Source organism: Lissotriton helveticus, chromosome 1_1 (genome assembly GCF_964261635.1).
Source record: "Lissotriton helveticus chromosome 1_1, aLisHel1.1, whole genome shotgun sequence".
Lineage (NCBI taxonomy): Eukaryota > Metazoa > Chordata > Amphibia > Caudata > Salamandridae > Lissotriton > Lissotriton helveticus.
In genome coordinates, this window is record NC_136057.1 from 1,787,329,505 (window position 1) to 1,787,349,657 (window position 20,153).

At 49.4% G+C, this 20,153-nt stretch overlaps 1 protein-coding gene across 5 annotated transcripts in view; it reads right to left on the minus strand.

Moving 5' to 3' along the window:
• MYH9 (myosin heavy chain 9) overlaps nt 1–20,153 on the minus strand; it is a 238,712-nt gene that overhangs the window by 49,020 nt on the left and 169,539 nt on the right. For all 5 annotated transcript variants that reach the window (XM_078640470.1, XM_078640476.1, XM_078640479.1 and 2 more), the window contains exons 21-27: nt 19,913–20,044; nt 19,289–19,495; nt 9,890–10,027; nt 9,682–9,805; nt 1,617–1,788; nt 521–733; nt 239–383 (exon numbers count right to left, since the gene is read on the minus strand). In XM_078640470.1, the coding sequence (XP_078496596.1) occupies nt 239–383; nt 521–733; nt 1,617–1,788; nt 9,682–9,805; nt 9,890–10,027; nt 19,289–19,495; nt 19,913–20,044 (1,131 nt within the window). The remainder of the gene's footprint in view (nt 1–238; nt 384–520; nt 734–1,616; nt 1,789–9,681; nt 9,806–9,889; nt 10,028–19,288; nt 19,496–19,912; nt 20,045–20,153) is intronic.

A 20,153-nucleotide genomic window follows, 5' to 3' on the forward strand; every position in this document is an offset into this window, starting at 1 on the left:
CCCAATGTAGGGTCAACAGAACACACAAATGTGGACAGATTGAGTGTGTCTAGGAATTGGTTTTGTTCAGAACATGTTTATGTAAGGGATGTAGAAGCACCTTGGAACAACATGTGCAATGATTTTTATTGTCATATCCCAGCTATTAAATTAATGCAGCACCAAAGTCCTGAACACCAGCCATGATCCTGTGAACCCCGGGCCATGACAGTCCTCTGCACCCTTGAGGTTGGCTCACCCGCTTGGTTTGCTCCAGCTGCTCAGATAGCTCTTCCACTGCCTGCGAATGCTTCTGCCGGATCTCTTGGATTTGTGCCTCGTGCGTCTTAGCCTCATCATCAAGGCTCTTCTTAAGCTGAGTCACTTCTTGCTCCCGTTTGGTCCTGGTGAAAAAGAGGACCTGATTAATGATCTGGACATAGGGCGAAAAAGGAGGTCTTACATTTCTTCACATGCATCCCCTGCCTGGCATGCAACAATCACCCCAACATTCTGCAAGTGTCCAGCACATTTCCCCCACCTGAGTTCCTGCTGAGCGGCTGTGGTGTCCAACGTGTCTTCCAGCTCAGTCTTGAGGGCTTCCAGCTCTTCACCCAAGTCACGCTTCTGCTTCTCAGCTTTATTGCGGGCAGCACGCTCAGAGTCTAGGTCTTCTTGAAGTTCGCTGATCTGAGCCTCCAGCTCACGAATCTTCTTTATAGCCAAGTTCTTCTGCCCAGATTCCTCTTCCATTCTGCCAACAAAGAGCAAAGCTAAGAGCTTCCGGCATATAGCAGACAAAACTACAGATAAAACAGTCATGGAATCTTGCTTCTTTCACAAGAGACAGAGCAACGGAGGATTAATAGCATCCAATTATGGATGTTCTTGCTGGGAGACTATTTAAGCTGAAGATTTAAGCTAAAGTGGGATCTTCCCCCCCTCTCAAAAGGAGACAGTGCCACTGAGGACTAACCGCGTTAACTGTAGCTCCCGTCCCAAGTGGACAGAGTGCCATACCTTTAAATGAATGAGCGCACCTGCAAAATGACCCAAGCACGTTGACAGGTGTTTTGTCCATTTTTACCAATGAATGTTAGGGAAATATTTGAAACCATGCCCTGCCAGAGGAGAAAGGCACTACAAAAATCCTCATCACTAGAATTTAGAATTGCATTATCTTTAAACAAGTGATCTGAAAAACCCACTTCTAAACTGAAAGTGCCCCATGAACCACTATATGCTGTAATGTTTGACTCCTTTAGAGGCACGGCCCAACTAGGGCAAGTTAACTCCACTGGGTGACAGGTTTTCTGAAAAGCTTTTTTTAAGCAAGTTCATTGTATTCTCAATTCAAGCTCAGCAGATTTTGCACTCCAAAAACCCCCAGAATCTACAAGGATTGTGAATATGAAAGCACAGTGAAGCAGATGATTGTATAGGATTATACTCCTAGTGTGCACCAAAATGGTTGAGCACATCCCCATTGACCACCTGCATTTCCCAAACCCCGAAGGGGGAGGGGCACAACTATCATTCAAATCAGATTAAGTAAGCTGATCTGATAGCATGGCTAAACAATACTTTATTTCACAATACTTTCAATGATGACCAAGTTAGGCTAGAGAAGCACTTACCTAGCAAGGGCCGCCTGCAGCTCCTCTTCTTTCTTAGCAAGCTGCATTTTCAGCTCAGCAATCTGTGCCTGCAACTCTGCAATCTGATCATGGAGATCAGTAGAATCACCTTCCATCTTCCGCCGAGTCTTCTCTAACTCCTGGCGCTGTTTCTCCTCTCTGCGGAGTCGTTCTAATGTAATGGACAAAGCATAGGTTTATCAATAAAACTAAGCCTACTAAAGGTGGAAGCAGAACCAGAGCTGGAATATCGATAGCTGGGGTGAAAACCAATGTGAGCTCAAATTAGTGCGACACTCTGCCATCACCGCAATCCCAAGGCGTATGCATTACATATGTACACTTTGAACAGATGCAAGGCAACTGGAAGGAACATAGACTAGTTAAAAGAATTCAACACCAATAAATTGCAAAATGTAGAACATGGGTTGGCAGATGGCAAAAGGGAGCAGAACAAGGATAAGAGATTAAAGAACCAAAGGCGAAATGGCTGGTATAATCTGACAGCTGGCAAACGCCCAAGGAAGGCAGTAGGAAAATGTAAGCAGGTACAAGGTAAGGTGGTGGGAAGGAGCGGCATCAGTTGGGGGATAATGCAAGAGTTACTCACCTCAGTAACTATGTATCTGGTAGAGACTATTCTAGCCGCAGATTCCTTCACGTAGAATTACTCCCAGACGTGAGACTTGATCCGGAAACTTGCCACAGCATCCCTGCGTGCCAGGGCAACATCAAGCAACTCCGCCCAGGCGCCATTCTGCATATGTGACGTCAGCAAGGTTACATAAGACCAGCCCCTACGTCAGTTTTCTTCGGAGAACTTTTCCGCACCACAACATTGAACCGCCAGATAAAAAACGGTGGAAGCATGGGAACAGTGTGCGAAGAGCAGAAAAATTGGAAAGAAACAGACACCACCACCCACAGTAGTGTCAACACCGCAGGACCCAAGGCAGGGAAAGAAGAAAAACAAGCAGAGCCCTGCGCAGCCACCCTGCCAGCCTCCCACCCCTGTGCCCCGGAGGCAAGGAACATCCGTAAAAGTCATGGTACACGTAGGAAACCTACCAACCCCATCCTGAGCAAGGAAGAGGACCAGTCCCAAGACAGACCAGGACAACAAACCTCCAAGCCACCCCAGCATAAAGAGCAACCACCCACAAGGGACAAGGGCAAGACATGGCCAGATGACCCTTAGAGTATACCCATGGGGGAGGGGGAGGAAGGACAGGGATAGAAAGAAATGGCGCCCCCCCAAACCTGGAGTAGCCAGAGAAGCAGGGCACTGGAACCCCGTCCTCCAAGAACCAAAGGAGAAATGAACCGCCCCCAGACAGCCACCCGTCAAGAACAAAAGGCACTAACAGGAGACAGTACCCCACCGGGAAGTGAGTACCGAAGACCAACCCAAGGGTCCTTGCAGAATAGGGGACGAAGGGCAGGCCATGAAGGAATCTGCAGCTAGAATAGTCTACCAGATAGATTGTTACCGAAGGGGAGTAACTTACACATCTGATGGAGACTATTAACCGCAGATTCCTGAAAGTAGAATAGATACCCTAGCAATACCCCCTGGGAAGGTAGGTCTGCGAAATGACTTCACCAACCAGAACAGAGGGAACCAGATCATGGACCAGGCAGAACCTAGTCCTTGCCAGGCAATGGGAACCCTTCAAGCAGACCCCTACCGACCCAAAAAGGATGTAGGAGGAAGGCGGCTGAAGAGGCCCATACACAGACAGCAGAGGAACCAAGGGAAAGGTCGTAGCGGCCTAAGCACCACACTCCCCCACAATGCAACACAGCTGCCACCCAATGCAAAGACAGAAAGAGCGGAAGAAGCCTAGTACACCCAAGGGAAAGGAAGGCAGACCCACTCCAGATTGAGAGCAACCTACCAGCCAGAACAGCACCGGCAGTCAAAAGCTGCCAGAAGCAAGAACAGCAGGCCATGCCTGGCAAGGGAGAGCACAGGATCATCCCAGACCTCCGGGCAGGAGCAGGGAGGAGGAGATACCCAGGCACACCACTACGAGTGGCAACGCACAACCTCAGGAAGCAAAGAAACTTACAAAAACGTCATGGAGAACAGGCACCCGAAGGCGACCAGATCCCCCAACAGAGCGCAAGCTATACGACAGCTACCACTACCCCACATAGGGTAAATGTCCCAAGATATGGGAACCTCTTTGGAAGAACTTCCGCAGCAGAGGAAAAACAAAAGCCACAGGGAAATAAACACCCCCGCAGACGGCTTGACAAGCAGCCCAAGCAAAGCAGAAGGCCTAATCTCAGGGCCAAGTCTGCACAACAACTCCGGCAGAACACACAAACAAAAGACCATCCAGCAGCCAAGAATGCCAAAGTCCCAAGGAAGGACGCAAACAGCCAGAAAACACAGCCAGAACAACCGGCCTATGAAGGCCCAGAATCAACCCAACTCAAGAGTGACTGAGGAGAGGATGGAGGAGAAGAAGGCAGAGGAGGAGGACAAGAGGAGGAGGACGGAGCCCTGACAAGAGCATTTATAGCGGAGTCAGCTGGGGCATGGAACCACAGGCTGCCATTAAACGGAAGGTCGATGAGTCCCTCCCGAATATTCAGAGAAAACTCCATCCCGAAGCCAAGCATGGTGACAGAGTGACGAGGAAGCCTTGGCCCGGTACCTCGGATGTCCAGAGTGGAGAATAAACACCGCAAGCTCAGTGGAGAATAAACACCGCAAGCTCCCAGCCATCCAACGCATGATGCCATAAGTCCACCTGACCACCCTCCTGGGACGCTGCGGATCCCAGAGACTCAGTCCCACAAACAGGAGGAGGCCCTAGCCAGCACACACAAGGTGTTAAGGGCCAGCAGGGCAGCGCTATTTCGAGGCGAACATGTTGTGCCCCCAAGAGTCCAGTCAGCAGGCCTCCCGGGATGGCGGAGTCAACAGCGGCAGCAGGGAGGGAAAAGCAGTCCGCAAAAGACGACTGGAGGCAGAGGGGTGGAGGGGTGGAGGGAAAGGCACGCAGGGTCACGCGGAGCAGAAGATGTTGAAGCACCGGGTCTCCTGAGGCAGGACGCCTCCAAGCCCCCGTCAAGGAAGAAAGGAGTGAACCTTCAAAGGGAAGTAAGATTTCCCTCCCACCAGAGCCCTGGTGGAGGACCTCCAATAGATGGTCTGCAGGAAAGTGAGCCACCGGGTCACCCATGCGCAGGAAGCCCACAGCCGTGGAAAAAGCGTGAGCAAAGGCCGCACCTGCGTCCGTAGGGCCCCACGGTGGAGAAAGTATCTCCTCCGTGGGTGACGCTGCAAACTAAGGCAGCCGTCCCAGAGGCAAAGCGGGACAGGCAAGGGTCAGACCTGGGAGTCAGAAGGAGCCGAAGAATGAGGGACCTGCCGCTCTTCCGACAAACACCCCTGCTTCAGGAAGGGCGGGGTGCCGCCCTTCGACGCCGGTGACAAAGACCACACTGCGACCAGTCTCCGGGGGAGGACAACACCAATATACAGCCTGCCTTAGGAGAAGGAGCATCTAAAGACTAATCAGCGATACGACCCCTGTGCGGAGCCGTAGAGTCCGCTGCCTGAGGCAGGATGTTGGCATATCCGGCGTCACCAGACAAATTCCCTCCAAGTCACTCTGCACAGGAGACTGGAGTGAAACTGGAGCCGACCTGACCGCCGGGGCGGTGCCGACCCAACCCCCGCCGAGGTAGCCACCTGCGTTGGGGGGCACGGGGGTGCGAGGGGGGAACGAGACTGGCCGGGGGAGGGACACGAAGCCCTCTGCCAGCCGCAGCCCAGAATGAGGCACAGAGCTCACGTCCTCTGCACCGCCACGTGGGTCGTTCCAACCTCCGACTCACCCTCAGACGAGGCAGCCACCTGCGGGGAGAGACAAGAGGGGCTCGGAGAGGGACAAGGGGTCCTCACCCGGCCTCGACCCTGAGCAGGACGAAGTGGGTCCACCGACCCCTGTGGCTCCGCACAGTCCAGCTGCTGCCGGCGCCGTAGCGGCGTCACCTCGGCCTTAGACAGGACCACCTTGTCAAAGGACCGAGAGGGGCTCAGGGATGCGACCCGAGCCCCGGCGACACCACAGGGACTCCCGGAGGAGCTTGCGGCGAGGCAGAGACGCCGTGGCCAGAAGGAGATGCCCCGGAGGAGCCGCACTCAACACCACATCCTCCAAGCCTGAATCCGAACCAGTCTGCCCCAGTGCCGGAGCCACCGGTGGTGCCGCAGAGCGCCCTGCGCAAGGAGAGGGGTCAGCCAGACACCCCAGAAGGGGAAGGCGACAGCAAGGCCTGCAAAGCCGCTGCGTAAGTCTCCATTTGGACTCTCGACACCCAAACACCAGGATACGGTGGATAGGATGACATACGGGCCGCATCACCAGCGGAGTCCACGTCCCCCGGCAGGCCAGAAACCAGCCCCCGGGGAAAACTGTGACACTTACCCACCGGGGAGCAATGCTCACATGACATCTGAGAAGGGCGAGGACAACGGCCGTATCTGAAGCCGTCCGCCGAAGCAGACCTAGGGGAGGATGTCGACCTGGAGAGAGAGACCCTCATCCGGCGCTCCCGCTGTGACTTCGGCTTCAACTGTTGACAGGTCTCACAATCAGTTGTGCTGTGATCCTCCCCCAAACACCACATGCAAATTAGGTGCTGGTCCGTCGCCTACATAAGACGCCCACTAAACGTGCAAGTTTTGAAGCCCGAGGGCATTCACACACTGTTCCACCAAAAAGAAATGGAAGAAAAAGGGTCCCTAAACAGACCAGAGTAAGAACTGGATCCATGTTGCACGCGGAAAAGGAAAACTGACATCGGCACGCCAGGGCGGGTCTTGTGACCTCGCTGACGTCACATACGCGGACAATGCTTGGGCGGAGTTGCGTGATGTCACACCCCCCCACACCCCTGCGCGCAGGGATGCTGTGGCAAAAAAGTTCTTGGATCCAGTCTAACGCCCGAGTAATTCTACGTGAAGGAATCTGCGGTTAGTAGTCTATCAGATTGTCAATATAAAGTAATCCAATCATACACTGGGCATACTATACAACAGGTAGGCTACATGCCTAGAAAACAAGTGAGATTTATTTATAGAGTGCCAACCATCATCCCGAAGGATATCACGGCACTAGGTAACAAGAAATCATACAGCTGCCAGCGAGTGTAGTAGATCTGTCAGATATTAGGTTTTAGGAAACAGATCGTTTTTTCCCCCTTAAAAAACCAAATAGTCTGCTGTAAGTCATAAGTCTTGAGGTAGTTAGTTCCACTTCTGCGCTACCAGATTTGAGAATGAACGTCCTCCTGCCCTCACTTTCCTTATACGCTTTGTCCTACCCTGCGCTTGGAGTGACTGTAGGCACGTCGTGGGAACGTAGAATTCAATTTTATTCTGAAAAATTCTTGGTCCATTACAGTGTAGTGCCTTATGTGCATGATTCAGTAGCTTAAACACTGCTCTTTGTCGCATAGTTAGACAGTGAAGAGGTTTCATGCACATTGATGCAGAACTAAAGTCTTAATGCACACCAGTTTAGCTGCAGCGTTTTGTGGTACCTGTAGGCCTGCAAAGTTAGTCTGCCATGCCTACGGCCAGAGCATTGCCATAATCTAGCTTGCTGATGAGCAGGGCCTGGTGACTGTCTACACTCCAATGGGAACCAGTGAAATTCTGCTCAGCAATTTCAGAATTGCAAACCCCCTTTCACACATGGCCCTCACATGGTCCTTCATGGAAAGGGTACTGTCAATGAGGATGCCTACGTTTTAAGCACATTGCTTGGGTGCTGGGGCATTTTCCAGGGTTTGTGGCCACCAGGTGGCATCCCAGATCAAGTTGGCTCCTCCGAAGAGCAGGATTTCTGATTTCCCGGCGTTTAATTTCAGGCAACGTTCGGACATCCATTGTGCCATCTCTGCTAGGCAGTTTTTCAATTTTGCTTGGGTGTCATCATGCCTTTCCTCAATCGCTACCATCAACTGAGTATCATCTGCATGGGAGCAAATGCCGAGGCCCCATTTTTTACTAATTTTGCGAAAGAGGACGTATGCGTTAAAAAGTGTAGGTCTCAGAGATGCTCCCTACGGTACATAAGGTGTGAAGGGCCCGCAGGGCAGTGCTGATTGAGGCGAACATGTTGCGCCCCCAAGAGTCCCGCCATCGGGCCTCCCAGGACGGCGGAGTAAACAGTGGCAGCAGGGAGGGAAAAGCAGTCCGCAAAAATGGACTTGAGGCAGAGGGGTGGAGGGAAAGACGCCAGGTCACGCGTTGCCAGTAGGTGCCGGTGCAGAAGGTGTTGAGGCACCGGATCCAGAGGCAGGGCACCTCCAAGCTGCCATCAGGGGAGAAAGGAGCAAACCCTCAAAAGGAAGTAATAGCTCCCACCCACCAGAGCCCTGGTAGAGAACCTCTAAGAGATGGTCTGCCAGGAAATGAGCAACGGGGGTCACCCAAGCGCAGAATACCCACAGCCGTGGACACTGCGTGAGCGAAGGCTGCTCCCGCCTCTGCAGGGCCCCACGGCAGAGAAAGCCGCTCCTCCATGGGCGACGGCTGCAAACTAAGGCGGCCGTCTCCGAAGCCAAGTGGGCGGGCAAAGGACAGACTTGGAAGGCCAGAAGTTCTTGACAGCAGAAGGGTGAAACTGGGTTGCCTCCCAGAGGAAAGGTGTAAAAATAATAAAGTGTAAAAATAAAGTAAAATGCCATGAATGTAAAAATACAAAAGTTAGAATGAATATGTACATTGCTCAGGATGTTGGCATTCAAGATTATGAGCAGCAGAACTTTAGATTAATGGTCTGTATGGATGCATTCGTGTTTCAGGTATCATTTACCAAACTTGGTATGCTGCCGCCACCGACGGTATTCTTCTATTAGTAGGGCGTGACCCTCTTGGTTCAGGACAAGCTCCAGAACATATCTAAGACTGAGCTTAGGTCCAAGCTGGCGCACAATGGATTACCGTGAGACAACCAAAAACCAGGATCACAGGTACAAGCACTTCTGGCACAGGACAAGACAGTGCATCATGCAGGTGCCATTCCCATTCAACACATACACTTTTCTGGGAGATAATGGTAACCAGAACTCTATGCTAGGTTGAGCCGACTATGGTCCGTGTGTTGTAATGACATTTCAAACAGTGTGAAATATCATGGTTGTCTAGACAAAGTTGAACTTCACGTGACTAAGGATCTTTGCTGCATTTTCCTCTACGTATGGAATTCGAGGAAGTGGAAGAAAACTGTAGGCATATTTTCTTAACATGATCCATAGTGCATTGCCCATGAACTCGGGGTGGGGCAACCTGGACTAGAGATTTGTCCTCTGTGCAGTAGCAAACAGATTGTAAGAGTGCACAGTCAATGAAAGCATTTATGAAATACTAGGAGATTCATTTTCCATTCATGGACTTAAAACCTGCTTAACAGGGCTGCAAAACTTGTCCACTCAAAGATGCTCTGCTAGTACCAGAATGTTATTCTGATTGACAATGGCAAACATTTCGGGTTAACACAGACATAGGCCAGCCCATGCAGAAAGCACGGTTACTGATGGAAGTCTGGAGCACACTGGGCCTCATGCAGTACACCAAATCGAAACACCAATAAATGACACTTCTCTACAATAATGTAATACAGAAGTAGTAACTATTCACTTGACAGACTGGTAAGTGCTGTAGGATTGTGACTAGAGGCAAGAACATTTTATAGAAATGCTACAATCCAGTATAATATGACAAATTAAATCGCATCTGTACAATAGACAATACTATCTAGAATGCAGAGAGCAATTATGTTTGTGAACAGAGTAAAAAGGTTTATATGCAGCTGGAACAATGCAGTCCGATTTTGATTTTACAGGCAATGAAGAAAAAAATATTCTGCAGCAAACTGTGCTGCAGCTTTGGGTCAACGTAATTTGCAGTGTAAGGGAGCTGCAAGTTTGTAACTCGCATTAGTGTAGTCACAAAAGGAGTGAGATCTCTGGTCACTTTTCTTGCAAACCCTGTGCGGTCCACCATGGCGTGCCCATGCGCTGCTCTACCTCTTACCCTCTAGCTCCGTGATCATGGTCTCGTGCTTGTTCTTCAGCTTGGCTAGGCTCTTCGATTTCTCTTCCTCCTCAGCCAAGTTAGTGGTGAATTCTGCAATCCGGTCTTCCATCAGTTTCTTTTCCTGCAGAGATAAGAGACATGGGTAAGATAAAATATTAAGCGCACGCCAGCACAACACATCCGGACTGTAAAGGGCACAGCTCACCTTGCCAAGCTTCATGTTCTGATCTTCCAGCACAATCAGCTCTTCTTCTGCCTTCTTCAACTTAGACTCAGAGGTGACTTTTTCCAGCTGTAACTTCTGTCGGGCAGCCTCCTCCTCCTCAAGCTGCTCTTCGAGCTCCTGCAGGACAAAGACATGCTTTGTCAACATTATGGTGGAAACCGGCACGAGGAGAGGTTTTAGTAAGACAGTTACCTTTAACACTGGTTCTATAAAATGGGAATCATTAAATCACAGGATCCCATACACATTCGGTGTTTATGAATATTAATGAAAAACCTGAGGGTAAGCAATGTTCTGAGGCTGGAAACAAGACAAGTCGGTGCAGTGTCCTCTCCATGATGTCACTTCTCTGGTGCATGATAGCAGGTAACTACAAGGAGCATCAGAAGGGACCCCCCCAAAACTAACCATTTCTAGCACTTACAACCACTGTAGCAATCCTCCATTGGGACACAAATCTTCTATGTTAACAAGCTGTACCAGATACACAGGCTACTCATGCCACATGTGTTAGTAAGATCGTGTCAACCTTGTTTCAAACAGTAGCAAGGGCAAGCATGCATCTTTCAACGATTTACAAAGTGCATACCACCAACCTGTCCACCACAGTAAGATGCCAGTTATTTGCCTGCAACATTCCTTTCATTTGAGCAGCTGTACGGTTCAATGTAGTACTCTAAAAATTGCCTTTGAAGGCCACTATGCAAAGGCAAGAGGACTGATATTTCTCTTTGTATGAAAACTGCCATCTACATATGTACAGCTGACTGACATCCTCTGGGATGAAACCTCACTACAGTGACTGGGCTTGCATAGAGATTTCAATAACTTATGACCCCTTGTTTAAGTAGATGTGGGGACATTGTATAATCGGATGCAAGAGATTCGGAACTAAACTGGCAAACTCCACACTGGCTAGAAATACTGCCTAGTTTCAGCAGGTTGATGAGATATGTTGATACTCTGGCGGAGAGATGCTCGACATTCTATCCGGGTGATTAAACACCATCCATCAAATTGGACTAATCCTTCCAAACATGGCTGTGTACGGCTCATGCAGTTTGGCATTCAAGACATTTAAAATGCACAGCACAATATTGCCCAGAGGGATGAAATATGGCATTTAGTTGCATCCCCACCGTAGCAATGTGTGTTTGATTTGAAGCAGATTAGGAAATTGGCCTGGAGCCCCAGGTACTCCAGTAATACCGGAGCCCTGATCGTCCTGTAAAAATCAGCGAGTGGTATGCATTAATTATTACTCAACAGGTTAATTACAGATAGATGCTTCTAGGTATGTCCCCATAACTGCCATGCACCTTGAGAATATGCGAGCAGCCACCCTGAGGCAGACTATGAATCTCTGAAATCTGCATTTCTGTACTATGTATGTGAAATCATAGTTTGCTAATGCCACAAGCTTAATTTGGTTAAAGGAAAATATTCTGAAATATTGTATCTGATCTTTCTTTGAAATTATAATACCCACAATAAATCCCTTTCTTCCCTGTTTGTCACAGAAGTTTCTTGGCAAAAGGCTTGTTTGGAATTTAGGTGCCTTCTTTGGTGGATATTTTTTACTCTTATTTTTGCAGCATAACCATTTTGTCCAATTTTCATCACCAATTATCTTTGGTATACTTCACCATGCTTCGAGATTGTGACGCCTCACCCAAAGGAATGCTGCAATGTGAAGGAAATGAGGAAGTCATGTTTTTTTTCCTGACACGGGTATCACCACTAAACGTTTCTCATAGAACTCACTTCTTAAATGGCTGATGCTACTAGTGAGGGGATTCACCAGCCTACGGTGGAGGCATGCCATATCCTTATTTATGTTGATACGCTCAAGGCCTACCTTAATTTATCAGCCTCTGCAATCTGTTGCATTTCCTCATTTGTGGGTGACTGAAACATAAGACCATTAAAAAGAAGAGGCACACTCTTTAGTTGGGTGGCGTTTTTGATGGGTAAACCAAACGAACAATCCTGAGTCAACAGAATAAAGGAGTATTCTATCATCTCCAGATCCACAGAGTCTACGGAAGTATCAATGGGATGATCTGAAATTAGGTCTCATACATTTCTTATAAAAAAAAACCTTGAAAAATCCAGTTTCTCTTATGAATGTCCTCAAAAAACTCTTGTAAGGACTAACATCCCAATGGTGCTTTACCACTAGCCACATTGTTCTCAAATATACTACTTATCTGTAGTAACAGCATCTACATGTTTTCATGTAGAGTATGGAGGCACAGATGTTTATTAGGAAGCAGTGTTTATTCACACTTTAAGCTCTGGTTTAGGAAAGCTGGATCTTACTCCAAAGTATTATACTTTATCAACCATTGTTTTTGCTAAAGTATAATATTTTCAGCAGTTTAACTGAATCTTGGCACCAGAAGGAGAGCCAGTAGGACTCTTAGTCCAACACCTTAACCTTTTATTGCACTCCCCACCAGAGAAAACAAATCTGCAGATGGCCGCTACATACTTGGTCACTGAGGGGGAAATCTGGTCCTATTCAATGGTTATCAGCCAAAAATAAATATTTTGAAGATTTGCAGATCCAATTGTTAGATTGTAGAATAATGCACAGTATACGATTTTTAGAATAGATGCACACTACAAAAAGGGAATTTTTGGTGGTACACTGGTGTGCAGCCTCGATACTGGATGTTAAGAAACTATAGAATAGACTGGTCAGGGGACCCAATATTGAAGGCACAGACCAATCTGCTCTTCTGCAGCATCTACATTTGTAGAAAAAAAGGGGTGTGGTGAGGGAGGGGGGGTGAAATCTCAGGGGACAGGCATTGATTAGTACATGCAGCCGTCCAGATCACCTGTAGCTTCCAGAGAATTAGGTCCAGCTTGCCCAGGGAAAATATAACCCTCCTACACTAGATGAGCAGACCTTTCATATATGCAGATCGAAGCAGGCAGGAGTAGGAGCACAGACCTGTTGCAGAGAATGTGTGGGCCATGACTCATGCTGGCAGGAAGGAGGGTCCTACTTTACCATGCATCATAGGATTATAGCAACAGTTATTGGAGCTGGTTACTCACAAGTAACCCTGTCCAATCCTGCCCATCAGTCCAGATCAGTCCAGCTCAGTACACAAAAGAGGTCTCTCCTTTTCACCCCTTTATCCAATACAAACACTGCTCATAGTGTAATCCTTGGCATACCCTATCCAGTGATGTCCGTATTTAGATTACATTCATAAAGAGCAATGAATTCCCCACGGCGCCTTGGCGCTAGAGGCAGAACGGCAAGAATCAAAGCAGAAAGACCGAAAAGGAAAATATTACAAACAGTGAGGAGAAGAGCCAGGTTTAGCGGTTCTAAAACTACAGGTTTGGCTAGACCGGAGGTTGAACACAGAAGTCTATTGGGAGAGTATCTCATTTTATTCCGTAAGTGTTAAATGTCAGTTCCATGAAGGGTTTTATGTGCCCCACAAAGTGATTTAAAAGGAATTCTATGGCAGGACCGGAGGCTTCGGATTAGGCCTTCTTCCTTCACTTTATTTTTACAGCAGCAAGAACAAAAAAACTACTTTTCCCATGAACACTTGGGCAACAGGAAACTTAAACATAAGTCCTTTGTCAGTCTCTGCACTCCAGCAGCTCCCATCATGCTCCTCTGCTGTTTACTCTTCCTTCGCTGCTCAGCAGCAAGTTAAGTGGATTTTTTTTCTCTCCTGGGTTTTGGGGGGCTGTGGAGTTAGCGTTTTTGTATCCAAGAGTAGCGCTAACATATTTATTGATTTCAGTGTCCCCTGTCAATCGCGGGACGCTTTTCGCGCTCCTCATGAGATTTGGTGCCCAGTTCCACCACTAGGGGGCGAGCTTTTCACTCTGTGGCCAGTGCGAAGGAAGGGTGCTTTTCAAAGCGTTTTTTTCTCGTGTTTGCCTCAGGTGCCTGTTTTTTGCTCCCTGCCCTCCGGATTGACACCCCTTTGGGGGTCGAAAATTAGGTTGTATCTCGGTTACGCCCTGTGTGGGTTGTACTGTGATTTGACACCCTGTGGGGGCGAAATTAGCACCAGCCAGTGTAAAAGGTGCAGTGGGATGCTTTTTCCGGGTGGTGCCCTATAAATAGAAGGGTTGCAGCGTCCCCTGGGGCGGACCCCCCCTTATAATGTGCCCCCACATTATCTGGGCTCCCTCCCAGTTGGAAAGTTGGTGCCCGTGACGGCCCTTGGTTAATTGCTGTGCCATACCCCTGGTACCCTGCAGAGTCTAATTTACCTAATCATGCAAGGGGACCAAGGCCAGTACCCTGAGGAAGACAGTCTGAACTACGCCCCCTGGGATGACTATTTTTACCAGGCAGTAGATGATCGCATTTACAGGGCAGTTGATCAAGTGATGATTACCCTAGAACAGTGCCTCACAGCGCAAATGGAGGCGTACGCAAAGCTTGCGGCCCAGATTCCCGCACCGGCCCCAGCCCTGTCACCCTCTCCCCCCTCCTAATAAAAAACTGTAGTGAAGGTGTTGACTGAAGCTTTTGCCAGGGTTAAATGCGCCTTTACGGCGCATGAAGGATCCCAGCCCATCCCTGTGCCCCCAGTTGAAATACCTCCCCCTACCCCACGCACAATGTCCCCGGAGCCACAGGAGGATGGGGATTCTCCGGACACTGACGAAGAGGCCTGTTCCTCTAGGTCGTGGCTTCCGTCACAAGCGACTTCATCTGCAGGTCCTTCAGACATGTTGGACCCGGACGATATTGTCCACCCCCGGTCTTCGGACTGGGTCCCCGGGGAGAAAGTGGCCCTGTATGTTTGCGTAAGCCAGTGGATAAGGATGCCCGCAGTCGCCTTAGAGCGGAGTGTCCTCACCCCACCTTAGAGGGTAAGGTGGCGATGACCCCGGATATAGACCCCAAGATGGCGACATTTTTGGCTAAATTTGTAAAGGACCCTAGAAAGGGTATAGACAGATCCTGGCGTACCTGCCAAGACAAGCTGTTGTAGGTCCCATGACCAAGATTTTGGACATGGCCGAAGAGGCCAAGGTCTCAGGGGATCTTATATCCCTGGAGGTCCTTTCAAATCGGCGCAGCGGGCCATTGTTTTTCTTGGCAATGCCAATTGCCCACTCTGAGAGACGGAGTTCACTTTTGATTAAGATTGACCCTAAGCTGGGTGACCTCGCCTCGGAGGCTGGCGCTGTGGCGCAAGGAGGACTATTCAGGGACCCGTTCATCAAAGAGCTTTGCAAATTTGTTGCCACGTTTACTTCTCTGGACAGAGCACAGACCAATATAAAGAAAGTTTTTGCCCCTCGGGTTTGAGAGGGCCGGACTTAGCAGGGGCCGCTCGTTCGGTCGTGGCAACAGCTCAGATCGGGACAAGGCTCCGGCAGCGGTCAGTTTCAAACCAACGACCGCTTCAATAACTTCTATCCGCCGAGGGGTCAGCTATTCCGTGGCAGAGGAGGCCAAAGAGGCCAGCAGCAGGGTGCTGGAAGAGGTGTGTGATGCCTTCAGCGAGTTTGCGGGTAGGGGGTGCTTGGCGCAGTTTTTCCTGGCGTGGGTTGCCCTTACAAGCGATGCTTAGGTGCTGCAGATGATCCAGGGCTTTCAGATAGAGTTCCATGGTCGTCTCAGTCAGCTATAGCGTCCCCGCCCCATTATTTTCACAGCGAGATGCAGAATTAGTGCGTGAAGAGGTTGTCGCCCTCCTCCTCAAAGGGGCGGTCTGTTGCGCGCGAGACCATCCCTCAGCAACCTCTTTTTGGTAGACGGGGGCCGCCGTCTGGTCATCAATTTGAGGGACTGTAACGAGTGGCTGGTGTACTGCCATTTCAAAATGGAAGGAATTCACCTCTTGAGGGATGTTTTGCTTCCGTCCGATTGGATAGTCCGGCTCGACTTAAAAGACGACTATTTGGCAGTCCCGATTTTTCCTCCCCACCGTTGTTTCCTCCAGTTCAAGTGGGACGGTCAGGTCTACGAGTTCACCACACTGCCCTACAGGCTCTCCTCAGCACTGTGGTGCTTTTGCTGCGTCCAGCGGTGGAGGCCTTGCGGGCGCGGGGTATCAGGATGATCGTGTACCTGGACGACATGCTGTTCATGGACCAGTGTCCGGAATGGTTGGTGTCTCAGCTGCATGTTGCAGTCGACCTCCTTCAGGGTCTGGGCTTTGTTAACAAGAAGAAGTCTCTTCTGGTTCCCGTCCAGTGTGCCACCTTTTTGGGGTTCAACAGACTCTGTCTGCCACTTTGAGTCTTCCCGCCAGGAAAATGGTGGAGATCTGGCACGAGCTGCGACAGACCCTGGAGAGGCCGCTCATATCCCTGCGCCACTTGGCGCGTTTGATGGGTCTCCTGTCATCCTCGATTCAGGCCATATTCCCGGGCCCCCCTCCATTATCGAGCGATGCAGCGTCTGAAGACGTATCACCTTCGGAAAGGACAGATGTACTCAGCTAATTCCTCTATCGGAGGAAGGGAGAGGCGAGATGCAGTGGTGGCTGTCGCACATGGAGGCCTGGAACCGCCGTGCGATTTTTGGATCAGCCCCGGATATAGTTATCGAGTCAGACGCCAGTCGGTCCTGTTGGGGGCCAGGTGCACCTGGTCTGCCCACGAGCAGTCTTTACATATCAACTGTTTGGCGTTGCTAGTGGGGTCCTTTGCAGTCCAGTGTTGGACTAAGGACAGAGTGCAATCATATGTCCTACCACAGATTGATGTATCGGACCGCCGACACGTTGTCCATCATTCCAGGGGGGGGACAGACAGGGGGGGACCAGATCCAAGATGCTGGCGGACCTTGCACGGGACTTCTGGCACTTCAGGTGTCAGTCACGGCGGAGTACCTGCCGGGCCGGCAGAATGGCACTCCTGACACCTGTTGGATGCCAGCGTGTGGAAGCTGGACCCTCAGTCTTCGCTCTGATGGCAGCCAAGTGGGGCCCCTTCACGGTGGACCTGTTTGCGTCTCGCCTGGATCATCAACTCCTGAGGTACTTCAGTTGGCGCCCGGATCCGTTGGTGGAGGAAACGGACGCTTTCCTCCAGGATTGGTCGGGTGAGAAGGGGGTACGCGTTTCCCCCATTCTCAATGGTAACACTAGTGTCAGTGCTGCAGCGTAGTCAGTTGGCGGAGGCGGTGCTGACCACGCCTTGGTGGAGATCAAGATCAGTTTCCGGTTCTTCTGGAACTTTCTTGGGGATTTTCCAATCCTACTCCACTCACCTCACATTCTGCTCAGTCCGGACGGGACTCCCCACCAGGTGGTCCAGGAGGGATCGCTGATGGCTTGGAGGGTCTCTGGCGTCGCTGGACGCTCCCAGGCCTTTCGGGAAAAGCAGAGGATCTGCTCTCCAAGGCATGGGCGGATAACACGACCAAGAGATACCGATCAGCATGGCATAGGTGGCGTCGCTGGTGTGTGCGACGGAGTTTCGATCCCGCGGGGGCAGATGTTATTCATGTCCTTAACTTCCTTGCCAGTCTGGCGGAAGATGGTCGGACCTACCAGTCAATCAATACTTTCCGTTCTGCAATCTCGGCTGGACATGACTTGGTGCACGGTTCCCCGATTGGGGGGCACCATTTGGTGTGCAGGTTGGAGCGAGATCCGCCTCTCGTTGCCACCTGAACCGCGCCACTCCGTCCTGTGGGATGTAAAGAGTTCTACATTTATTCCTTTCGTGGCAGCCGAATAGGTTTCTCTGGTAAAGAGCTTACGGCTAAATTAGCGATGTTGTGCCGGATAACCTGCAGGTGGGTCTCAGACGTACGAGCTCTCGACATCACGGCCAGAGTTTTTTCCCCAGAAGGGGTGTCTTAATCTGAGGAGGCGAACCAAGAACCTCACACGGGTTATTTCGTACCCGGCTTTTACAGATTCCCCTAAACTGTGTGTAGTGCAGTGCCTCAGTGCTTACAAAGATAGGACCGATGACATTCTAAAGACAACTTCTCATTGCCCTGCAAAAACCGCACAAGGCTGTTCCTTCCCCCAACAATCGCCAGGTGGGTGAGTTGGGTGATGCAGGAGGCAGGGATTGATACCAATTTGGAGCACATTCGGCAAGAGGAGCTATGGCCTCCAAAGCTTTTGCCCTTGGGGCTTGACTAGAGGATCTGATGAGCATCCGATTGGTCCTCAGATTCCATGTTCAAGGTTTTATTTTAAGCCAGTGTTTGAAGTGGCTGGTTGTCGACAATCTTTGAACTGGCATAACCCGTAGCCTCCGGTCCTGCCATAGGAGAGAATTTGCCTAGCCTCAGGGCTGGTAAGTTCCAATTCTATTAAGGACTTGGAGGTGAGGATTATCCCCCCCCCCCAATGACCTCCATGAAGTGGACCCTCTCTGTATGGAATGTAAGTAGGTCATTCACGGAGTTTATGCTGTTATGACTGTTGCTGCTGCACTGTATTCTGTGTCTATGTACCTTCTGTGTCTATGTACCTTTTGATAGGATGAAGAGACGGTCAGTATCTGATTGGGACCATCATTCCCTGTAAAAAAAAAAAAAAAAAAAAAAAAAAAAAAAAATCGCACATACAGGATGCGTGAGAATGCCGGAACATGGGCTTCAAGCGAAGGAAGAGGAAGCAGCAGAGGAGCATGATGGGAGCTGCTGGAGTGCAGAGACTGACAAAGGACTTATGTTTAAGTTTGCTGTTTCCCAAGTGTTCATTGGAAAAGTAGTTCTGTGTTTTCTTGCTGCTGTAAAAATAAAGTGAAGGAAGAAGGCATACTCCTCGCCTCAGAGTCATTAATAGAATTGGAACTTACCAGCACTAAGGCTAGGCAAATTCTCATTCTACTCTTAATCGGCAGCCAATTAAACTTTAAGTTCACTAATCTAATCAGGTTTGAGATATTTCAACAGCCGGACTGCAGCAAATTGCAGCCTCTGGAGCTTTAACAAACCTTGTTGGGCGGCTAAATATACATGGCCATACAAAAATCCAGGCGCAAGAGCACTAGAGATACCACCACTAACTTGAAGATAGATGGAAATAAATGGCAAACCGTTATTTTTACCAAAGATAGAAACAGGATGAGATCAAGTGATTTATTTGATCTTGGATAGTAAGTTTAGAGACCAAGCTCACTCCAAGATTTTTTACCATGGGGACCAGCGATGGAAGAGGGTTGAAACTAAAAGGCCACCCAGAAACTCCTAAAATACAGATTCGATCCAAAAAGGAGCAGTCTTATTGGAGTTTAATTTTAAGTAATGACTGTCAATCCAATTGCCTATAGCAGACATAGTAGTTAAATCTTTAGGCTATACAAGGTGCAGCCAAACCACAACTACTCCCCCCTCAAGTACAAGCAGCTCTACTCGCTGCTCATAAGAATACACTGACAACTTCCTAGCTTCCAACAACGCACCATTATATTTTGCTGCATCTTTTTCTTCTCCGTTTGCAGTTGCTGGCATCGCTCTTCTTCTTCCTCTACTCTTGACTCCAAATCATGTAGAATCTCCTCCAACTCCTGCTTCTTGACAGACAGACGTGAACGCATCTCTTCTGCTTCAGCACAAAGCTCAGTCTCTGCCTGGAGCTGTTCTTGGAGTGCATTCTTCTCCGCAATCAGCTGCAACAAACAGGAAGCAAGAGGTTTATTACCACAGGATTAACAGGTCACCACTACTTGCCACTTAATATCAAAGTTGAGGTCCTCCGAGCTACTCACTTTAGACATTAAAAGTGGTACAGTAAGAGATCTACTTCAATATGCCCTCCCAGGGGCTGTGTCACTTCAGCAACATTAAGTGCTATGTGCAGCAAGTGTCACAGTAAAATCAGTATTTACCCAGCCTCCTCCAAGGGTGCTCACTACAGCAGCACTCCTGACCACACCAGTAGTTGTCACTCAGTCCGCAAAGAGGTAGTTACGATTTGTTCTATAACTTATGTAGTACTCCAGTAGTGACGATCAGTTGCCTCTGTAGGGAAGGTACTCCACAATCCAAGGTTGCAGAGCTACTTTTTTTGAGTTGCTCACACTCACCTGAGAATGCTCACTCTCTAGTTCTTTGATTTTCTGCTCTGTGGCCTGTTGTCGCTCTACAGCTTTCTGCAGCTCCTCTTCTCTTGCTATCATCTCCTCCTCCTGTCTGCTCACCTGCAGTAAGGGCTTCACCTAAAGGGGTGAAAAACATTCAAGGACAGTCATATGAAATGAGTGGCCACACTGAGAAAGCACTGCACACCAACATCACTACAGACATCTAAAAACTCTACTGAGTCCC